This window comes from Gouania willdenowi, chromosome 11 (genome assembly GCF_900634775.1).
Source record: "Gouania willdenowi chromosome 11, fGouWil2.1, whole genome shotgun sequence".
In the NCBI taxonomy this organism is placed as follows: Eukaryota; Metazoa; Chordata; class Actinopteri; order Blenniiformes; family Gobiesocidae; genus Gouania; species Gouania willdenowi.
In genome coordinates, this window is record NC_041054.1 from 19,663,049 (window position 1) to 19,684,887 (window position 21,839).

Consider the following 21,839-nt stretch of genomic DNA (forward strand, 5'->3'; position numbering starts at 1 on the left):
GTGACAGAGCGTTTACTTTCCTAAAGAGCAGCAGGATGGGACACAGTTACATGTTATATAAGATTAGTCACTGAGATTTTAGAAATCTTAAGTCAGCAGAAAAAATCAGCCAATCACAAGCACCACAAATATAAACTCCTTTAAAAAAGTGTTAAAGAATGTAAAGTCTGTAATAAATGTGTCTAATAAGTCATTAGTGAATACCAGAGAACCACATGAGTGAGTATGGGAAATTAAAAGAAAATATGTAATGAAAATAAAATGTAAATGTCTAACTTAAAGACAAGCAACGTGAAATTAACAGTAAATATGCAACGTGTTGACTTGTATATAAACTGTAAGTATATTAAATAAACACATGTGCTTCATATACACATTTATGTTTTTATTTAGACTGTTTTATAATTTAGGAATTAGGGCTGGGCGATACATTGAGATTCAAGATGTATCAAGTTTTCTATTTTGGCGATACAGAAAACTATAATATTGTATATATTTAGATATACAGTATATCATTTATAGCTTATTTGGTATTAAAATACTTGTTTTAGTAGTTGCTGCTTTTATTTCTCAGAACAGAATGTAAAGCTCAGTTAGATGAACACTGGGCGTGTCCTAACCCAGACCTTCGCAATAACAAGACACACTACAGAACTCACTCACACGTGCTGTCCCCTACAGGAGAAAAAGCCAAAAGTGGCTCATATTGTGCAGCTGTCGGAAAATTTTACGCGGAATTGTTTTTCTGGTCAGACTTCATTTGAAATAAAGTTATCGAGATTTATATAGTAAAATATTGAGATATGAGTTATGGTCCATATCACCCAGCACTAGTATAGTAGGAATGTTCACAGCATTTCAATGTTAATAAAGGTCAACCAACCAGATTCTAATCACATAATTGTATTTAGTAAGTGGTTGATAAGTGGGTATTTTACATTTTTTGTACACCTGTCTTAAAATATAAGGGATACTTGAACTTGGTTGGGGTGGTGGGACGGCTCGTAGCGGGCGCCATAAAATGTCCATTTTCAAATTCAAAACTTGACAGGTATGGTGGATGGTCAGGGAGATAAGTGTAAATGATGAAGTATCTCAGGGTTTGAACAGGACAAAGAGACGTGGATGTGCACATAGAGCAGGTTAGTGACTAATGAGGACAGTGTGTTTCTTTAAGAACAAAGGAACAATCAGAGCTGTAGTACCAACAGAGGATAACAGCCCTACGGAAAGGGATAAGGATGAAGCATACAGGGAATAAAGGAGGAAAGCCAATGTGGAGGTTGATGGATCCACTGAGAATATGCAGCCATTGGGGGATTAGAGGAAAATGATCTACCGTGGCAACCCTGAAAGGGAAAATAACGGAAAGAATAAGGAAATACTCACCTGTGCAACTTTGTCTTTGAACACTGGCAGTTTCTTATATAACTGCAACCATTCTGATGACATTCTTTAGATGAAGAAAAACAGAAGGAAAGGTTTCCAGTCTTGGGGGGAGAAATTGTTTGATTGCACCGTGTTGCATCAAAGCAAGCGTTCTTCCATCAAATACCATCTTTATTGTGTTCTCTATCATTTGAGACAAATCAAGTCAGTCATGTGTTACAAATTGAGTCTCTAATTTGTTTAGAAATGATTGGCAGTTTTCTATCTCAGTAAACACTAGTGAGACAAATCAATCAGTAATTTCAATCAATCAAGACTCTGCCCTCAAAAACATAGTCTTGGGTCTATAAGCTGTTGTATTCATATAAATCTGATCATAACAATCATATATTTTTTTTAATCATTGGTCAATTTCTTATCAATGGTCAACTGATGTGATGTTTTAGGCATTTTTTTTTTTTTAAATCAGTACAACAATCATCTCTGTACGTAACAGTCAGGTACTGAGATGGTAGGAGAATCTCAGTACGGAGGTAAACCCAGACCGTGACACTGGGTTGATGACGAGGTTGATGACGCGCCGTGAAATCCCTCAAAATGTTTCAATCGTCTCAAATCCAAATGAAACAAGGAGAGTATGAGAATGCAAATGCAATGAGCCTCTGCAAAGGCGGCGGATGCTCTGGGATGGTTTTTGTCAGCAACAGTCAGACCTCAGTGCTGTGTCTGTTCAGTCTCTGGCACTGGCAAAGCTAATTGGCCCCTCAGAGAGTCCCCACACAGCCACCACACACAGGCCCAGGCATGCAAACACACAAACACAGAATGGAGACCACCATGGCATCTGCTGGGGGTACACACACACACACACACTGTAAGCACCATTTTACACAGTTAATATGTTTAGGAATAATTCATGCTTATATAGTATATATTATTTTGTATTTCATATTTCGAATATTTTGGTTAAAAGTAAAGGATACATTTTATATGTCATATCTTGGTTTAAAACTATATACATTTATAAATGTTGGGCTATTTACAAAGAAAGCAAGAATATATGTTCTGCCATAAGAGGGCGCAGTTGTGTTGTCTTTGCCCATGAACAGGATGTTGTTATTTAACCTGTCGAAGAAGAAACTAAGGAACCAAAGATTAGCCTCTACACACACACACACACACACACACACACACACACACACACACTGCATTACATAAATACAGTGGATTGTTGTGCCCACCATCTGCCCCCCAGTACCAGTCCATTGATCTGTTCTAGAGGTGAGGTAGAAATAAAGCACTGCTGACATCTAGTTGTAAGAAAAGGAAACTACAACCAACCTCCACAGATATTACATCTGGCTTAGATTAGATTAGATCAGTGGTTCTCAAACTCATTTTAGTTCAAGGGCCACATACGAGCCAGTTTGACCTCAAGTTGGCTGGACCAAACATTTTTTATTTATTTTTTTTAAATGTTTTTTGAAGGAAAAAGCACAAATTCAAACAGAATTGTGAATGTTAAGCGTAACGCTACATTTTTAGGTTTCTCATTATTAATTTCTTTGTGTGTTAATGTTTTGTTTAGTAATAATGATCTTTGTTGTCAATGAAGAAAAGTATTTTAGAAGGTTGGCATGAAATTAAAAAGGCAGTGGCTATCTGTACGGTTGCCGTATCAATATACCGACGTTCTATGCGTACGCAGCGCCCCTATTTGGCCAGTTTAGGTCATGTGATAGGTCAGTCATTGGACAGTTTAGGTCACGTGACTAAGACTAAACCTAACCTAACCGTAAACCTAACCCTAACCTCAAAAAATTGTTGTAATATTGGGTTATAACCTAACCCTAACCTTAAGACGCTACGTACTTGTACTTTGGTAACCGTACCAATAGCACCTGGGGTTGTCCGTACGGCAACTGTACAAATAGACACTTTTAAAAGGCAGTGGCTATCCGTACGATTGCCATATCAATATACCGACATTTTATTCGTATGCAGCGCCCCTCATTAGCCAGTTTAGCTCCCGTGATAGGTCAGTCATTGGCCAGTTTAGGTCACGTGACCAAGACTAAACCGAACCTAGCCGTAAACTTAACCTTAAAAAATTGTTGCAATATTGGGTTATATCCTAACCCTAAGACGTTACGTACTTGTACTTTGGTAACCGTACCGATAGCACAGGGGGTTGTTCGTACCCCAACTGTACAAATAGAGAATTTTAATTAAAAATGTCCTCCTGTTTGTCGCGCTCCCACCTGTCATATCTCCATTCCCCACCAGGAGGGCGCAACACATACTTTGAGACGCACTGGGTGAGATCAGCTGTTGTTTTATACATATATGTATATATACAAAGTAAAAGCATACTCATAGATGGATGTTATATGAAATAATGTTATTCTTTTTTTTTAACCTTCCCATTTAAATAGTCAAACACGAATATCAGTCAGTGGTTACAATATGAGAAAAACCAATTTGCTCCCAGCGCCACATTTAATTCCATAATTGATTCATTTATGTATGTTTTAAGAATCCCTAGAGTCCCTTCTTCCGCTTCACACCTGAGATTTATTTCCTCCAATTTTCCAATATTTCTACATTTTGTTGTAGTTGTTGTTCGTGTTTTCTTTGTGAGTATGGTTAGTTAGCTGAGTTCATCTCCTAAAGGAATGGATTGGGCTTTGTCAGGCCTTGACCCTGAGACCATCCAGCTTGGCGTGTCCCACCTGGAGACAATGTTCCTGGCTCTGAAGCACACACCCTCACGGACCACAATACCATGGCAATCCTTCAGAGGGGAAACAGAAAAAGAAAAATAACAATAATAACAATAAAAAAAATAAGGAAAAAGAATATCCTAGTTATAATAACCAACAAAACATTTATCTTATTGGATGGCTATTGCTATTAGGCATCTACACATCTCAAATTATTTTACCCCAATAACAATAACTTCCTAAAATGTAAAATGAATAGATAAAATAAAGAAACGAGGATGTTCTCAACAAATATAACATTCATATATATATATATGTGTTTATTAGTTATAAACTTAAGGGTCCAGTCCACAGGACGAGACATGATGGCACATGATTGGTTCTTTCCATTCGGACCAAATGGCAGGGATTGGTCAGGCTTGGAGCTGCAACAGAGGTTTGTATATTTTTGTTCCTTTTAATGAATAAATAATGTATCATTTACTCTCACGACCATTTTCACCCAGAATAACGACAAAAACGTGTTTCTGAACAGGATTGCAGACTCCACTTTATAGTGAAATACATGCAAATGACAACTTCTAGCAACTTTTGGAACAGCCAATAGCGACTTTCCTTTTTTTAGTGGATTTGATTTGAGGGAGAAAGGTGTGTTTGTGGTGCTCTTGGCTCTGCGTAAAGTTGTCCTCGATTTACACCATTAACGTGACGATGGAAATAGGCACTCCTTACCTCGTGCAATGTAGCTTTATGCTGACATTAGCTCATCGTAAAATATTGGAGATTGAATGCTCCTATTACTTAGCCGTTTATTTTTGATTAAATTAGAGCTTCTAAGTATTCTACATTATTATTAATAATAATAATAATAATAAATAAGTCTTATACAGCACTTTTCAAGAAACTCAAAGACGCTTTAGAAACTGAAACAGACGGACAAAGATGGGAGTGCTATTCTAGGTTGTAGGCGAGCTGAAACAGGCGAGTTTTGGGCAGTTTTTTGTAGATGGTCGGTGAGTCCAAGTACATCAAGTTGGGTCAGTACCCAAATATGGGGCGGGGGTACATTTTTGGCACGTTACAAGGATTTGCCACTGCAAAGATTTTATTCTTCCGGGCATAATTCGGTTGATTATAGACATTTTTGTTGGTATGAATTTGTTATACACTTTAAATTATTTTGCATGGATTGGTAAAACTGACACCTATTATAGGCTAAGGTTAGGATGTCAGAATATTTGCTTGTGCATAGAATCATTATTGGGGGAACGAGGCTCGAGTCGACTTGAGACAGGAGTCGACGAGAGGTGAAGATAATGGTTCTTGGAACAGGAGTCAGAAGAGAACACAGGGCCCCTGGAACTCCCGTCATGCTGTTGGTGATCACAAGACCAGCAAATGGTGAAGAGTGGAGGGGTCAGAGGAACAAGGTAGTCAGATAGAGGAAGATGTCTTTGGCATCCAGAGCAATCTGCTGTGAAGGAAATCTGATCATGCTTGTAGCTTTACATGCATCAAAAGTATTGACTAAGACATGTATCAGGGTTATTGATTATTTTAATAAATCTAGTCATCTATTGGGGTAATGAAAGAAAGAAATTGAGTCATGTCCAGCATTGTGTTCTTAAGATGCATATTTTGGCTTTATAAGTGAAGCGATTGTAGATTCAATGAAACCCTTTCTTTCTTGAACAAAATGAAGAATAAAATTTGTATGGGGTGGGTCCTATAGATGGACGGAGTCAGACCCAGTGCTCTAAATCTGTAGACTTCATTCACAGTCCATACTCACTTTAATAGCGTGTGAGGCCTGTAAACCATCGAGAGAGGCACTGGAAGCCAGGGTTGGGATCAATTACATATAGTTACAATTACATTTTCAATTACGATTACAGTGGCCAGGATTTTTTCCACTTACAATTAAATTCCTCAGAAAGTCAATTACAATTACTAAAGTTAATTTACAATTAATAACAACTGAAATATATAAGCTAATAAAAGTTAACCTTCCTCTTGTGTTAGCATCTCTTATGACGAGTCCTAAATCAGCTGTAAAATACACACACACACAAAAAAATCTATCATCTAATTTCGTTCCTATCTAATGGTTACCTTGCTAGGCTTCCTAATCAATGAAAACATAGGTTTTAATATTTTTGGTGTGGGCATCTGAGCCTTTTTTGTGTCAATGTACCCCTAGAACTCAATGGTAAAATGTGGTAAAGCTTAAAATAAAACATATTTGAATAATTGTTATCTACATATGTGTAGAACTGTACATAAAACTGTAACATAGTTCCCCAGTTTTGCAATAAATTGTAAATGACAATTTTTATAAATTTTTTTGGGGAATTACAAATCCATTATCTAAACTAAAAATTTAAATTGAATTACAAATACAACAGCAACATATTTTTTAATTACAAATTGTAAGTTCACCATTATTGTAATTAATTATCAGTTACAATTATAATTGACCCCAACCCTGCTGGAAGCATCCAATTGGTTTATGGAGGTTTTATTGTGTGTATACCATTTATTGCTTTGATAACCCTCTCTGCATGCAGTCATGTCCTAAGAAGGCTGTGTGTGTGTGTGTGTGTGTGTGTGTGTGTGTGTGTGTGTGTGTGTGTGTGTGTGTAATGAGCAAAGGACTCACACAAATTGAAGTCAAAGAAATACAACTTTATTTAAGTGTAAACAAAAAAAACCACCAAAAAACTGCATAGGAAATGTTTAAAGTCCACAGAGTACAGAGCGAGCAGCAGGTGGCCTAAATATTATAGTCTCTCTGCATTATTTAGACTGAAGACCTGACATCTGCACTTCCATTCAGCACAACATGTGGATGTGTGTGTTCAGCGGGCAGGAAAATGTGTGCTGGCAGACACACACACATGAGGTTTAGCTGTTAGAGACACACACACACACACACACACAAACATAGCAGACTGGATGAGAAAGCACCAGCAGCAGCAGCATCCATCTAAACTCAGCTGACCACTCTGGCTCGCCCTGCCTCTTGGACTGTGAGAAGTATACATTCAGTGGATTCCTGCTTTGCCGACGCAGGTGCAATGCACAAACACTACACCCACGCTGCACACGAGGCTGCTGGGAGCGTCGGGAGGCACCGGCGACGTCACAACTTTAGGAGAAAATGAGCAGAATTGGCTTTGTTTTTTTTAATGAACAATGAATGCCGCAGGTTATCGTTTGACCACTTTTCCCCATAAACCCTCAACGCACTGTATTGCTGGTGTGGAACACAAATCGTAACCTTCCTCCGGTGCCTCTTAAAAGCTACCAGCAGCCGGCTGCAGCTAGGGAGCATCAACAAGATACCATTGGGCCCTTTTCTTCACAAAATATATTCTAAAAGGGTCAATGAGCATCTAGTGGTGAGAAGTATTTGTACTTGTTGTTAAAGGAAACTATTGACTTGGCTAAAATGAGGAGGAGGGGAGGGGGAAGCCAGGACATCTAATCAAAAGCATGAAGTGAACTGAGAAATAATTTGTTTCATAATAAGTAAATGGGACACAAAAAACACCAGAGAGGTCAACAGAGAAATAAACGTCACCACATTATCATCACTACAGGACACGATTCAATGAGACACTTGCAGCACACGGGTGCTGAAAACTACCTGAGATTGTTTGCTTTTTTTTTTTTTTATTTTTTTTTTTATTTTTTATGTCTTTTTCAAATTTCCAACCTTTTTCCCCCAGTTTTTAAGAGTATACAATCATTTGTAAAGGTCTATGACGTTGCACATCTTAGTCTGATGTAGCTTTGCTCTTCTGTCTCGATCTTGCCGAAAATGTTAGAGAGGCCAGCAATGTTTTCTTTTAAAAAAAAGTGGACGTACAAAGCAGGGTTTACAGTCAATGGATCGCACGATTAGCAGCTTTAACTGATGCTAAGGTGATTGCTAGTTTGTGCTGGAGAACCTGGGCTGCTTTTCATGTGAACTAGGCTGTTTCCATTGACTAGGTCCAACACAAAACAACCACTTTAGTTCTACTTTAAAAAAAACAAAGAAGAGAGAGAGAGATGGCAAGATACATTTCTGCTATTGAGGTCGCTAACATCTTTTTTACCTGAATTCCCCAAATATCTCTGTGACGAGACACTCTGCAAGAACGCCTGCTATACGAGTAAAGAGATGAACTATAGAAGTATCAGGTGAGGGCCTCCCTCTTTTAACAGCCCAGATGTGATTGGCTGAGCAGGTGTGTGCTCTGAGGAGCCACCGGAGAACAGGAAATACAATCGCAAAGGTCAAAAGAGTAATTCTATCCAAAGCAATCCTAACATACAGACACACACACATACATACATATCTTTGGGTATACATACATCTCCATAAAACAATCCTGATAAATCAGCTACCAACCCCGATTTGAGTTTTCAACACCTATTTGGGAGACATAATACAAGGACTTTTTAAAGCATGCAACAAAATGAGAGAAAAAAAACAAAAAACAGATGAAAATTTAAAACACAGTTTTTCCTCTTTAAGAGTGAAGATCTAAAGATCTTAAAGATAGAATTCTGCAATCTTTTTTTCTTTAAAAACTAAACAAACCTGATGCGACATGAATAAACATTTTCTCGATTAATACTGAAAAACAATCGTATGAGTTGAAACTAGCATTTGGTGTGAAAGCAGCAAAGTTTGTGGACTGAATGACACTCAAAAAACAAACCAGCCTATTGTCAAACATACCAAACTATGGTCCGACGTGTTCATACACAGCATGGCTCGAGCGGCCAGGAGTCGTCTGAATATCTTCGTCTACTGTCCCGCAATCCACACTGAAATCTGACTAAATTGTGCTGAAATCTGAGGTACTTTGTGTGCATTCAAAGTTGGACATGTTAAAAACTCCTCTGATGAGGTCATTCCCTCTTCCCTTCACCACGCTGCAGTAACAGAGTCCAAGAGAAATCTGCAAGTTGGTCAATTGTACTGAGGTACAGATTATTCAAAGAAGGGGCCCAGCCCTCTTAAGTGCATCCCATCGGAGGATGGGGATTCATCCCTGGGTGCTCGGATTTAACATCAGAGTCGATTACATACCCATCTGTGTCACTCGTCATGTACAGCAGCACGGACCGGATGCCAACCCCATTTTGGCACATACCCTAACTGGATAGTTTTGGCACGCTTACGTCAGCTACTTGGATTCTTGGTGACACAAAGGCAGACGTCATCCAGGCAATTTACAGTAGATTCAACAAACAATTGATGAAGGGTTGCAAAAACTGAACAGTGACCACAATACAAATTGTTCTTCAACTCATCACAGTACCATGATCTTTGGTCCGGGAGCCACGGGACATGAAGTGACACATGAAGAGTTACTTGCAGAGGTTTAAATACCGTATGAGGTATGCTTAAATAAAACGAGTACAAATGAGGTATCAAGGATATATAAGAAGTTGAGGTATTTGAGTGTGCAGCAGATAAAAGTTCATACTTGAGGTATATTAAAGAGTTGAGGTATATACAAGATAGGAGGTAAATTGACCATGAGGTCATAGATCTCTGAGATATGAGGAAGTGAATCCCGATCGTGTGCAGAAGGCGTCACCTCAGAGGTGAGCGCCGGTGAGTATTTTCACAAGATTCAATGCCAGACTTAAAGGAAGTGGCCTCCAGAACCTTAATTGTCTAGTGCTTTCAGTGAAACACAGATTGGATCAAAGAGCAAAAGGGGATTCAAAATCCCACCGTATTTTCTGCATTTAGAACCATTATCTACCGCTCTCTATGGTCATTCATTTGGGATAGCTGTGAGGCTAGGCTTGGATGCTACTTAAGAGAGGGCGTTTATGGGCCACCTGAGGTAAAACAGTGACTTTATGGCATGAGGTGAAAGCTAAATTCAGCGAAAGGGCAGAAACAGTTTCTTTGGTGTTCTCTACACATCAGCATCTCATTGATAAGTTCTAATGCACAATGAGCTGTGACTCAAAGCCTGTTAGAGACAGGAATCTGACAGAACTCCATGAGTTTAATGCACGTTAGACTTTTACAAGAATAATGACTTTTTCGAAAAAAATGCTTGAAAGGGGATTTTTTTTTTTTTTTTTTTCAAAAAACAAAAAAAGAATGAGAAGTATAATTATTTGCCGACGTTGGCTATTGTGCAGATAATCTAACTTTGGTTGACTTTAGTATGTGGTCTTTTGACCTTCATCTTTAGAGGAATCAGTCCACACTTACTCAATCTGAAGGCATCTGCAACACTCTACTCATTAATAAATAGGGTGGGGCCCCTTGAAGTGATGCCCTCTCATTGGACTGGACTAAACCCAGGGGCCCCAGGTGCCAAAGGGAGTGGCTTTCAACCACATTCCAAACCCCAAAAAACAGGATTGCAATGTTAGGCCTTGATATCATCAACGTCCTCTGGACGGCCAAATTGGATCTCAACCTACGAGGCTTTTGTCACACAGCATTCCTCGTCAAAAAAGGTGTCATTCAAGTACATGATTACATTTCTAGATATAAGATTACTAAAAGGTCCTGATCTTGAAGGATTCAACTCCAAAACCATTCTTTGGGTCCTCCGATTTGGAGAAGAGGCTACTCTCCTTGCATAAGATCTTTTTATTTATCTGGTTTTAGAAGTCATGATTGGGGATTTTGTGATAACTTTTTAAAAGGATAATCTCGAAAGAAATTTCAGGAATTATTAAAATAGTTATTTCCTGAACTTTTTTTAATAGTCATAAAAGTCAGAGAAGCAATCGGGAGAGCATGGAAAGGACTGCTAATTAGAAAGAAGCCATACATAAACCTGAGCTAATTCTGATTCAATAAGTTTGGCATTGCTTCAGAGACTTCTTGGGCTACCAGGACACTATAAACTACAGAACTATTTAGACAGAGGTGGATGCATACACGATAGGGGGAAAAAACAAACGAACTAGCCTAAAAACACAAAGGACTCTACTGTACCAAAGCATCCTCTCTGAGCGAAGCCTTCTAATGAGGAGAAATTATGCAGCCTCCACAGCGGTCTGAGTATTGTCTCAGCAACAACATTCCGGAGTTCACTTTAACTCAGATTTCAAAATGCACAGCAAAGAATTCCTTTAATCCTGTGCAAACATCAACTGAAGAGTCTATTCTTTTTTGTCTCTCTTAAATAACAAAGCACAGAGGTAGACTTTTCTTCTTTGTAAAACTTCGCAGACTACAACCTCTGCTCGCTGACTATGAGTACATTCATAAAGAGCTAAATGAGGTAGGTATGTATGGAGCAGAGGGTACAAGATTTTAAGAAGTGAGAAATTCCCTGAGATGTATAAAGAAGAGGAGAGCTAGCAGGGAGAGTGTGGAGCAGCTGAGGCAAAGGACAGGAAATATGGCTCTATTCTATCGATCAACAGTTTGTTGTGGTCCCCTTTGTTGTTCATGCCACAGATGTCTGGTTTATAGAGATGCATTCAAAATGAGAATCAAAATATTGTTTTCATTTTCCTTCGTACTTTGTGCTCCCTACCATCTCTGAGCTCTCCTCCTTCTTTCTGTTTAATTCATTCTCTCTCCTCCATTTCCTTCATCAAAAAAAAAAAAGAAAAAAAAAAAACTGCAAAAAGGCCAAACGGAGGGAGAGAATGCAAAAATAGATTTTTTTTTTAGAATTTGAGAACACGATTATTTCCAAAGTCAACGACCACAATGACTCCGTCTGGCGTAACGGCCACACCTGAGGGTCGATCCATCTGTCCGAAGCCGTTCCCCTGGGTGCCAAATTTGCATAAAAAGTTCCCATTGGGTTCAAACACTTGCACTCGATGGTTTCGGGAGTCAGCCACAATGATTCGATTCTCTTGGTCCACGGCGACGCCCTGAGGCCTCAGGAACTGCCCGTTGTCGGTCCCCTCAGAGCCTAAAAAACGAGCGGACTGACAGTCAGGTCGTATGACCAGAAGCCGGTGGTTGTTGAAGTCGGTCACCACCAGGTGGTCTTCGTGGTTAAAGGCTACTCCTCTGGGGGAATCAAAGTGTTTCCACAGGGCCCCTTCGAAGCCATACTTGTTAAGGAATGAGCCGTCGGGGGCAAAAAGCTGCACGCGGTGGTTCCTGGTGTCGGACACCAGGATCTTACCCTCAGAGTTGACAGCCACATCCCAGGGATAGTTGAACTGCCCATTCTTGGTACCCTTTTCACCAAACTTCAACAGAAACTGGCCCTCAAAAGTAAACACCTGTCAGACAGAGCACATGTGTCAGAGCTGTGTGTCAGTTAACAGTCAGAGGGTAGCCTGTGTTTGCAAAAGTATACACAACTTTCTAAGATAAACCTTTTCATTTCTTCTCCACCTTGGACCATATTTCTTGGATGGGTCCTGTTCTGCATGCATAGGATACTGACAAGAGCTGCGCTAATAAGAAGGGTTGGGGTCAATTTTAAATGTATGGTAATCTTGTGATTGATAATTAATTACAATTATGGCGTAGTTATAATTGTAATTGGAAAATTGTGTTGCTCTTATAAGTGTAATTGAATCCAGTAAAAAGTGACCATAAAAAGCTGTAAATGGACTGATATGTAGACGTGGGGCAGTGAGGAGGAGACTTCATGTAGTAAAGGAAACTTATCAGTTTAAACACGGACACTTCCGTGAAACCTAACTTGAGTACAGCAGCCCGCCTACCTGCCCGTTCTGATTGGCCGACTTGTCTCAAGGGCACCCTCATCAGCCAATAGAGCGCGGCCTAAGTTAGGCTGCGGCATTTGTGTGGATTTTTCTTAGAAAATTGCTAAATTATTGTAATGCGGCCAACAAAACAGCTGTTAACAGAACGCTAACATAAAAGGACGGTTACGTTTTTTGGTATTATTAATTTCAGACTCAGTAAATGTGATTAATTGTAATTGAACTTTGGTAACTGAGAACGTAATTGTAATTGAATTTCACTGAAAAATTATAATGGTAATTGTAATTGGAAACGATGCTGGTCATCATAACTGAAGATAGATGATTGAAGACGCAATTGTAATTGACCCCAACCCAGTGGAAGGTTCTCCTACCTGTACACGGTGATTGTCCTTGTCCGCAACAACTATTCGCCTCTGACTGTCACAGGCAACCCCAGCTGGACGATCAAACTGACCGGGCCGAGAACCCAGTGAGCCAAACTTGTGATGGAAGGCACCACAAGGCTTGAATATCTAGAGAGAGGGAAGGCAGAGAAAGAGAGAGATATGACTTTAAGTCCTCAGCACATCTCACTTTAACCTGCAAACATGCAAAGGTCATTGTTAGTTGTTGTTGTTCTCTTCTACTGAATGATTCCTAACAGACTTTCACAGTCCACTCTAAACATCAGTAAATGTTTTCAACATAAACACAGAACAGTAATACACAATCCCCCACAATCAGAAGTACAAGCATAGGAAGAAATCCTTCATAAATGCCACACTACTTTCAGCATATTGGAAAAGTCTATCAGAGAAGAAAATGGTCTTCATCGACTCATTATGGTAATGCTAATGACATTGTTGATATTGTTGTTGAATTGTTACTTGTGGTTACAATGTGTTATAAAAAAACAAAAAGAAAAACACGTCTAGTACTCGATGGCAGCACCTGCAGCCAATCAAACTTGGAATACTTGCTGCACTAACTAAGGGTTTTTCCTCTAGTCTAAAGTCTTGCTTGTGATGTATGTCGCTTTGGACAAAAGTATGAAATAGAATTGTAAAACACTGGTAATGAATAAAGAATTAAAGGTTTTAAGAAATCTCTATCAACTTATATTTACTAGTACTCGTTACCTGACAATCATGCATGTTGTATTAATGCATGAATAGGAGCGCGGTGGAGTTAATCACAATTTGGGGCAGTGGTGGCCTCATGGTTAAGGAAGTGCGCTTGGTTTGAATTCCCGGTTGGCCATCACTGCCCCTTAACCCTCAATGCTGTGCATGTATTCCATGTATGTATATGTAACAGGTACATATACATACATGAAATACATATACCTGTACATATGACAATAAACGTGATCACCCATCTAAACTGATTCAAAACAGACATTTAAAATTCAACATTAGCATACTTTTCAAATTTTACTTCAGTAAAAACATTTTTTAATTTACAATAATTTTTTTCAATGTAAATTATTCAAAGAATAGTTTACTTCATACTACAGCTGTCCGTGTGTTTAAGTGTCCTATGGGCTGAACCATGAGTTGTCACCATCAGTGAGTGAAAGCGTTAGTGTCTCTGATATTGTCGAGCGCTGTGGGACAACTTTGGTGGTCCATTCACCAAACTTAAAAACAGTCCTCACAGATGGCTAAAATATGTTCATTTAAAACCTCTAATTTGAAGCTTTTCCCTGACAATCAATCTCTTTCCGATCAGACCAATCAAGCCTACCTGTATACGGTTGTTGCTGCGATCAGCCACCACCACGTATCCCTCCCTGTCGACGCCGATGCCCCACGGTCGACACAGCTGACCATCTTCTTCCCCCTCACACCCAAAGGATGACACCTGGGAGCCCAGGGACAAGTAGCTGCGTCCAGGCTTCACCATTACCTTGAAGGGACTGCCCTGGATGTGCTGGTTACACACCAGCACAGACAGCAGGTTTTCCCCCTCACATTTGGGCAGATAACTGACGGTGTATGAACCATTCTGATGGTCCACGACCTCTGCGGCGGATAAGTTGCCATCGGTGATGGACATGACGATTGCAGAGACCGTGTCCCCGCCGGAAAGACGCGGCTCGCCGTCGTGGTCGTAGCCAATGACTGTGAAGGAGGCAGGCTTGCCGCGGAGAGCGCTTTTTATTCCTTCGCCGTGGGCTTTGGTGACTGGGGCAAAGGCTCCACTGCTGATCAGTCCCATGGACTGAACGGCTATGTACAGTGCCTGTGAAAGCAAATATAATACACAAATTACTCACGCTTCCTTTACTGTCATCTTCATCAACACCCTTGAGAAAACCATGCAATCTAAAACAGCTAATATGACTAAACCCCAATTTCCACAGCATCCGTAACTGCTCCGAAACAGCAATGCAGGTAATAGGTTTTCATTAAAGTCAATGTGCCAATTTCCATCGCATTCGAATCTGCTCCAGCACAGCTCCGTAACTAGTGCATGCTGGAGTTCTCTGCAGCAGATACACAGCCCTTCGATTTTTGCCGGAAGCCAGAGCTTTGCTGCAGAAATTTACCAAAAATAAGCCCATGCAGGACAGGAAGTAGTGCATGGACACAGAATAAAATATCCAGATTATTTTTAAAATAAAATACTCCGCGTTGAAGGCAGATCGTAATTCCATCCATTGACCAAAGTTACCCTGGCAGAGGAAAACCCCGACCTTCCGGGGCCTCCAGCGGACCCATTTCGGACTTTATCTAAAAACTGAGCACATATTTAGACTCACAGGAATAAAACCTCTCCGCCGATTCCACATTTTCGACAAAATTATTTTATTTTAAGGCCAAAAATTGCGCGTTTCGTCTTTAGTGGGGGCATTTCGGACTCTACCTAAAAACCAAGCACATTTTCATTGATACCACGTTTGGCCCGAAGCGAGCACTTTTATAATCGCATTTCACATATAAATATTGCGTTTATCCATGGTTGAATCACATATATATTTAGTGCTATTACATGTAAATTAGTGGGATCTTGTGAGTCCTTGATGCAACAGATACACAGCAAAAACCGTAGGCGGTGGGGATTGTCGGACAGCAGATTGCGCTGCAGTTACACAGCGGAGCCGTTTGGGAGCAGTTACAGATGCAGTGGAAATCCAGGGTTAGCCCTCTGGGTGTGAAATTCAGCTACACAATGCCAGTGCTCACCTGATCTGGAGGAGTGAACATGAAGCGGTCATCCTCTTGTGGCTGCAGCAGTCCTCTGAGGGCTTTGAGCTCATTGATCTGGGTGAGCATTCGCTCCCGAGCCAACAGCACATCTAACTGGTGGCCTTCGTCCAGCACCTGGCTGACACCAGCGATAGTGCTGTCCATCTTGGTCAGATTCTGGTGCAATTTCTCTATCTGAAGGTACAAAGACTTTGCTTTGACCTGACGGATCTTCTCAACCTGGGAGAGGAGAGGAAATACGAAGAGGGAGGGTCAAAATTCAAGTCCTTAACACAGTTTCTTCATTGTACTCCTACTCTCAGACTTAAATATAAAAACACTTTATTACATTTCTTAAAGCTAAGAAGCTCGTGAGGAGAACCTTCTGGAGGATTTTGGTTCAGAGATGCGAGAATCCACTGCACCACTTTAGAAATAGCACGCAATGACTGACATAGGTATGATTAGCACTTAATATCATCTCGGAGCAGTTTTTGGAATGTTTACACCATTTCTTGTTTTCTCTCGAGGTATAGTGATTTCTCCTCTCTACAGTTTGTTTTTTTTTTAGATCCATTGCACAGGTAACAGTCAGTCATCCATTTACCAGTTTAGAATTAGGAATCAATACATGGCTAAGACTACGTTAAAATTACGGGAAAAACGAGCATCATTTGGCACTTTTTTTTTTATTCTTTATGAAAGGTTCAAGGACATTTTACACATCAACAGTCATGTTTACATATATTAAAAAACTGTAATAAAAAGGAAAAATGTCTCTGACATGACTTACTGAAAACATTTTTCTCTCCCTTTCCCTTGTTTTGAGTCTTTTACTTTAATAACCATTTACAATTCAATTGAGGAGTGTGCACACATATAGCATACAAATAGATACTGAGACATTTCAACAAGAAACACATTTATATTTAAGATGGCTTACTTCCATTTTGACCAAAGCTGGGTAAACCTTTCTGTTTGTAATCTGAGGGAGGATGTGATTTTTTCCATGATATAAATGTCATTGACTATGTTTTCCCACTCTTCAACAGGAGGAGTCAGGATGCAGCCAGTGTCTGGTTATAGTCTTTTTACCTGCTGTTATAGGAATGTTAAACAAGGACTTGTTGAAGTGCCCTGAATAGAAGTCCACCTTTCCAAAGAGAAACGTTTGAAAATTGAAAGGTATTTTCAGATTAAATATGCTCTCCATCTTTTTGTGAAGAAGTGACCAAAAAATCTTAATTGGCAGGCATTCCTAAAAAATGTGATGATGATTGGCGTCCTGACTCCCACACTGTCTCCAACATTTGGAGTCTGATCCTGAGAATGATTTCTGTTTTGGAGTGATAAAATATCTAACTGAGCATTTCCAAACAAATTCTCTCCATGTGAGTGAGTTGGTACATTTTCATAGAGATCTACAACACTTCTCCCATTCTTCCTTTGAGATAATAACATTGCCTTCTTTTTCCCCATTTCATGTATTTTGTCGAATTAGATGTTTTAGCTACAAAGCCTTTATACAACCTAGATATGCTTCCCCGTTTTAAGTCTGATTTGTATGCTGCTATAAATTATTTCAATATGGGTTCTTCTGAATCTAGGGGATAGTTTTTAAGTGTCTTGTCATTGTAGTGGCGTAATTGTAAATATCTAAATTTATCTTGTTGTTCAAGAGAATATCTTGAATCATTAAGTGATTCTTATCAGTAACTGAATACAGAGTTGTAATTCCTTGAGCTATCCATTTTTGGAATCTGGAGTCTGACTGATTAGGCGCACCAGTGTATTAGTTTGAAATTTTCCTGTAAATTGTATTCCTCCCTGATGGCCCTCCAGACTTTCAACAGACATTTTATCCAGGGGTTTTGTATATCATCTATAACTCTTGCTAAATCTTGATTTGCTGGTAGTGCCTGGATTGGTTTTTCCTTTGTCAATGAGAGTTCTATTTCCTTCCATCTCGAGTTGTAGTCTTTATTGCAGAGATTTAGGAGTGGTCTTATCTGGGCTGAGTAAAAATAATCTCTTAAATTTCGTAAGGCCACGCCCCCTCATTTGGCACTTTTATCACCATTTATCAGCATGACTTTTTCATAGAATAAGATGGTGTTAAAACATATGATGTACATACTGGTGTCATGTGCTGTTTAAAGAGTCTTAGATGCTGGATAACTGAAATGCAGCTTTGAGTACAGAATTGTGTTCCTCTTAGCTCAGCTCTTACAACTGTTTCTAGATATCTCGATAAATGCAGAAGCACATTTTATATATTATATATTGTTTGTTTCAACCAAATTATAAACGAAAAATAAATATTTTACTTTAAATATTTAATTGTTGATAGTTTTTTGTCTAGCTTTTTTTTTTTTTTAGACTCAATGTGTCCATGCAACTCTACCCTCTAGGTGGCAGCATTACTTAGTCTACGACAGGGCTGTAAGGGAAATGAATAATAGGTAATACTATCATGGTCTGCAGATCAACACTAGTCACAGGCAAAAATTGTTCAAAAGAATGTGAGGCCTCTGTAGGAAGGAAAGAAAACATATACCGTTGCAGAAAATGATAAAGGAAAAAAAAAAAAAAAAAAAATTCCAACCTTTATGGTTTAATTGGGTTTTTGTGTGTGTATTGTGCAAAAAGCCACTAGAATAAACATTTTTTAAATAACGACTTCACACAATGAGTAAATAATTTGATACTTACACAGGACTAGAACACCGAGAAAACGTTGTGATTAACCCATTCAACTACAACAGAACTGTGTTACTGTGAGAAGCCGGATGAAGTTACAGTGCAGCCGGTGGGTGGGACTTTAAAGAGAGACAGAAAACCTGAGAAGCCCGAGCTTTTACTTATCACTTAACAAAAAAAAGTGACACAATAGCCTCTGTGCCTAAAAAGACTTGATAGTAAAAAAAGGGACTCGAAAAGAAACAAAGAGTCCAAACGTGAGAGGGGTCTTTTGTCAGAACTTGGCCAAAGTGAAACTGCAATTTGCATTTGTGAGACTAGGGTTACACTTCATAGTCACAGAGGACAAAGACAGCAGTTTGGCTTTGTGGTGGACTAACACTTAGAAATTCTCGGATGCTGGAGCGGTTCTCAGAGAGAGAAAGAGGATTTTTCACTATATAGTCACAGAACATCCTATTGGAACACATTGAGTGTCGCGTCAGAGATATCAGCAAGAATCTGATCCAACGCTGAGTCACAGTGAGACCCCTGTGTGGATTCAGAGGCTGTTCTTCTGTCACCAGGTGTCAACTGCTCTGGCTTTCAACGCGGGAAAGGTTGCCTGAGTCATTCACATTATCCGGCCTGACTCAGGAAGAGTCCGTTTCAGATTTCAGGCCTAATAAAGTGACACTGATGACAACAGAGAGTGTGTACCGGCACTAGTATGCACTCAACCTTCTCTGCAAGGGTTGGTCATCAAATGGGATTTAATATGCATTCAATTCGATGAAGCCAACATTAGGGTTATAAGAATAGCTAGTGATACTATACACTACGGGCTGGGATACACTGTGTGATTTTTTGGTAGCTGGCAGTCCTCCAGCACAGCTGCACTCACATCTGAAATGCAAACTGTAGTAAGCTAAACATTTTAAGGGCGCACATCAGCCCATGTTGCGTTTTTTTGTTAGCTTAATGGCTAACAGGCTATACAAAGCATTTGTCTTTGCACGGCTATATGGTTTATTCACAGTTTCAGACGTTAATTGAGTAAGACGATGCAAAGGAAAGAGCTTGGGACTTATTTGTTGTTAAAACCACTTTGTTCACAAACAGAGGTTTGATTGGTTAAAGCTGTGGTTCTCACACTTTTTTATGGCTCCCCTTTTTCTTATTTCCGAATCCAAGTACAGTACTCCCTTTGTCCAACTACAACTACAACATTTTGTTCGGAATACTATGAAAAAACTATTTATTTCCATAGTTTTTATAATTTCCAGTCATCTCCTGCCTAGTGTGGGACCAAGACTGACCCTTGTATTTTCAGTTCATGGCCTAATCAATATAATTTTCATCATCATAATTATAATATATATAATACTGGGTTAGAGCATAGTAATACTGCCTGAGACAATGAAGTATTGGGCTCAGATATGGAAACAGAAAGTCACAATGCCTGATCCCACTGTGGAAACAAGTCTATTAAGATGCTTTTTATTCCAAATAGATGGAACCAAATTGTTTGCATCCACCCAAAATGACATCTTAGCTACAGCACAGAAATAGCTCAGTGAGGGGAAAAAACCTGATTTCAAACGGCCAAATTTCATGGTGCGCTGTTAATTACAACATTTCCACAAAAGTAAACAAAGTGTATGTTGTTCATGGGATGCCATTATGGAAGTAAACCTGTGCCATCAGAGTTTGAATTTGCATTTTTAAAGCTGAATTTATTTAGCATCAAAATCAGACTTTGAAAATCAAAACCATCCAATTTATAGCTTGCTTTTTTACTCTTGACACTTATTTTTTAGAAATTTAAAAAAAATTTAAATGGACTTGATTTTATATAGCGCTTTATCCCCACACTGAAGCAGTCTCAAGGCGCTTTACATATCAGCTCATTCACCCAATCACTCTCACATTCATACACCAGTGGGACAGGACTGCCATGCAAGGCGCTAGTCGACCACTGGGAGCAACTTAGGGTTCAGTGTCTTGCCCAAGGACACTTCGACACATAGTCAGGTACTGGGATCGAACCCCCAACCTCTCGATCAGAAGACGACCCACTACCACCTGAGCCACGGTCGCCCACAAAATTTAATATACTTTTTTTTTTACATCACATAATTCAGTGTCAAAAAATTTGACTGCAGTCCAAGACAAGATCCAGGCAACCAAGGAAAAGCAATAGATTCCCTCCTCAATTAAATCTCCAACATTTATTGCTAATTCTTACAAATGGCAAATGAAGTAAACAATCTTACCGAAGCTCCATCGCTCCTATTTGCCGACATTGTTACTTTCTCTAATGGCGTCAGTGTCACATGACCAATGGGGAGTAACTTGATTGGCTGGATGTTGGATAATTGAGGGGGGGGATCTATTGCTTTTCCTTGGTTGCCCGGATGTTGTTTTGGACTTGCAGGTAAAATTTTTGACACCGAATAATTTCATGTTGAATTTTTTAATAATGAATTAAAATAAATAAATAAATAAATAAGTGAATAAAAAGCATGCTAGAAATTTGATTGTTTTGACATTCAAAATCTGATTGTGATGCTAAATTCAAAGTGATGGCACAGATTTACTTGCATACGCCACCAAGAGGAAAATAACAATACAGGCATCACTGCTAATATTATCATCAATACCATCATAATCCCTTGATTTAGTTTAACCTGTAAGTTTATAGGGATGTGAATCTTTGGGGGGTCTCACGATTCAATTCAGAATCGATTCTCGTTTTAACCAATTCTCGATCCAAAAATTGATAGAATGGATAGTGTGTTTAAGCAAATTACAGAGTCAAAACAATGCAGTTTAAGATCATTTTAAATAAATTGATTCCAATGATGTAATCACATAAAGGCAAACTCCTAAACACACACTCCTTGTACTGTCTATGTAATACATTGTAAGTTGTGGTCGCTGTTGTTTCCTGTTGGGATTGTGTTATAGACTAAAGGTCTGGGTGAGTTTGTTGCCGTAGTAGTCGGAATTCACCATCTTGAAAGCCCATGGGCTACTGGTTTCTACTAGGTTCTTGTATTTTTGGCTTGAAAAACCATATACTTGTGAGTATGTTTGTGTACTGTTTGATAACACTCCTATATAATGTTAGCATGAGCACATACATGGGTTTTCCCATAGATGTTAGCATGAAGCTAACGGACTTTTTGTA

The 21,839-nt window shown here is 39.3% G+C and overlaps 1 protein-coding gene across 1 annotated transcript in view; it reads right to left on the reverse strand.

Moving 5' to 3' along the window:
• Positions 1 to 7,802: 7,802 nt before the first annotated feature.
• The window catches only part of trim71 (tripartite motif containing 71, E3 ubiquitin protein ligase), a 47,989-nt gene continuing 33,952 nt past the window's right edge, over positions 7,803 to 21,839 (reverse strand). Inside the window, exons 4-7 of the mRNA XM_028461453.1 lie at positions 15,965 to 16,207; positions 14,523 to 15,020; positions 13,169 to 13,309; positions 7,803 to 12,341 (exon numbers count right to left, since the gene is read on the reverse strand). Of these exons, the coding sequence (XP_028317254.1) occupies positions 11,769 to 12,341; positions 13,169 to 13,309; positions 14,523 to 15,020; positions 15,965 to 16,207 (1,455 nt within the window). The 3' untranslated portion in view covers positions 7,803 to 11,768. The remainder of the gene's footprint in view (positions 12,342 to 13,168; positions 13,310 to 14,522; positions 15,021 to 15,964; positions 16,208 to 21,839) is intronic.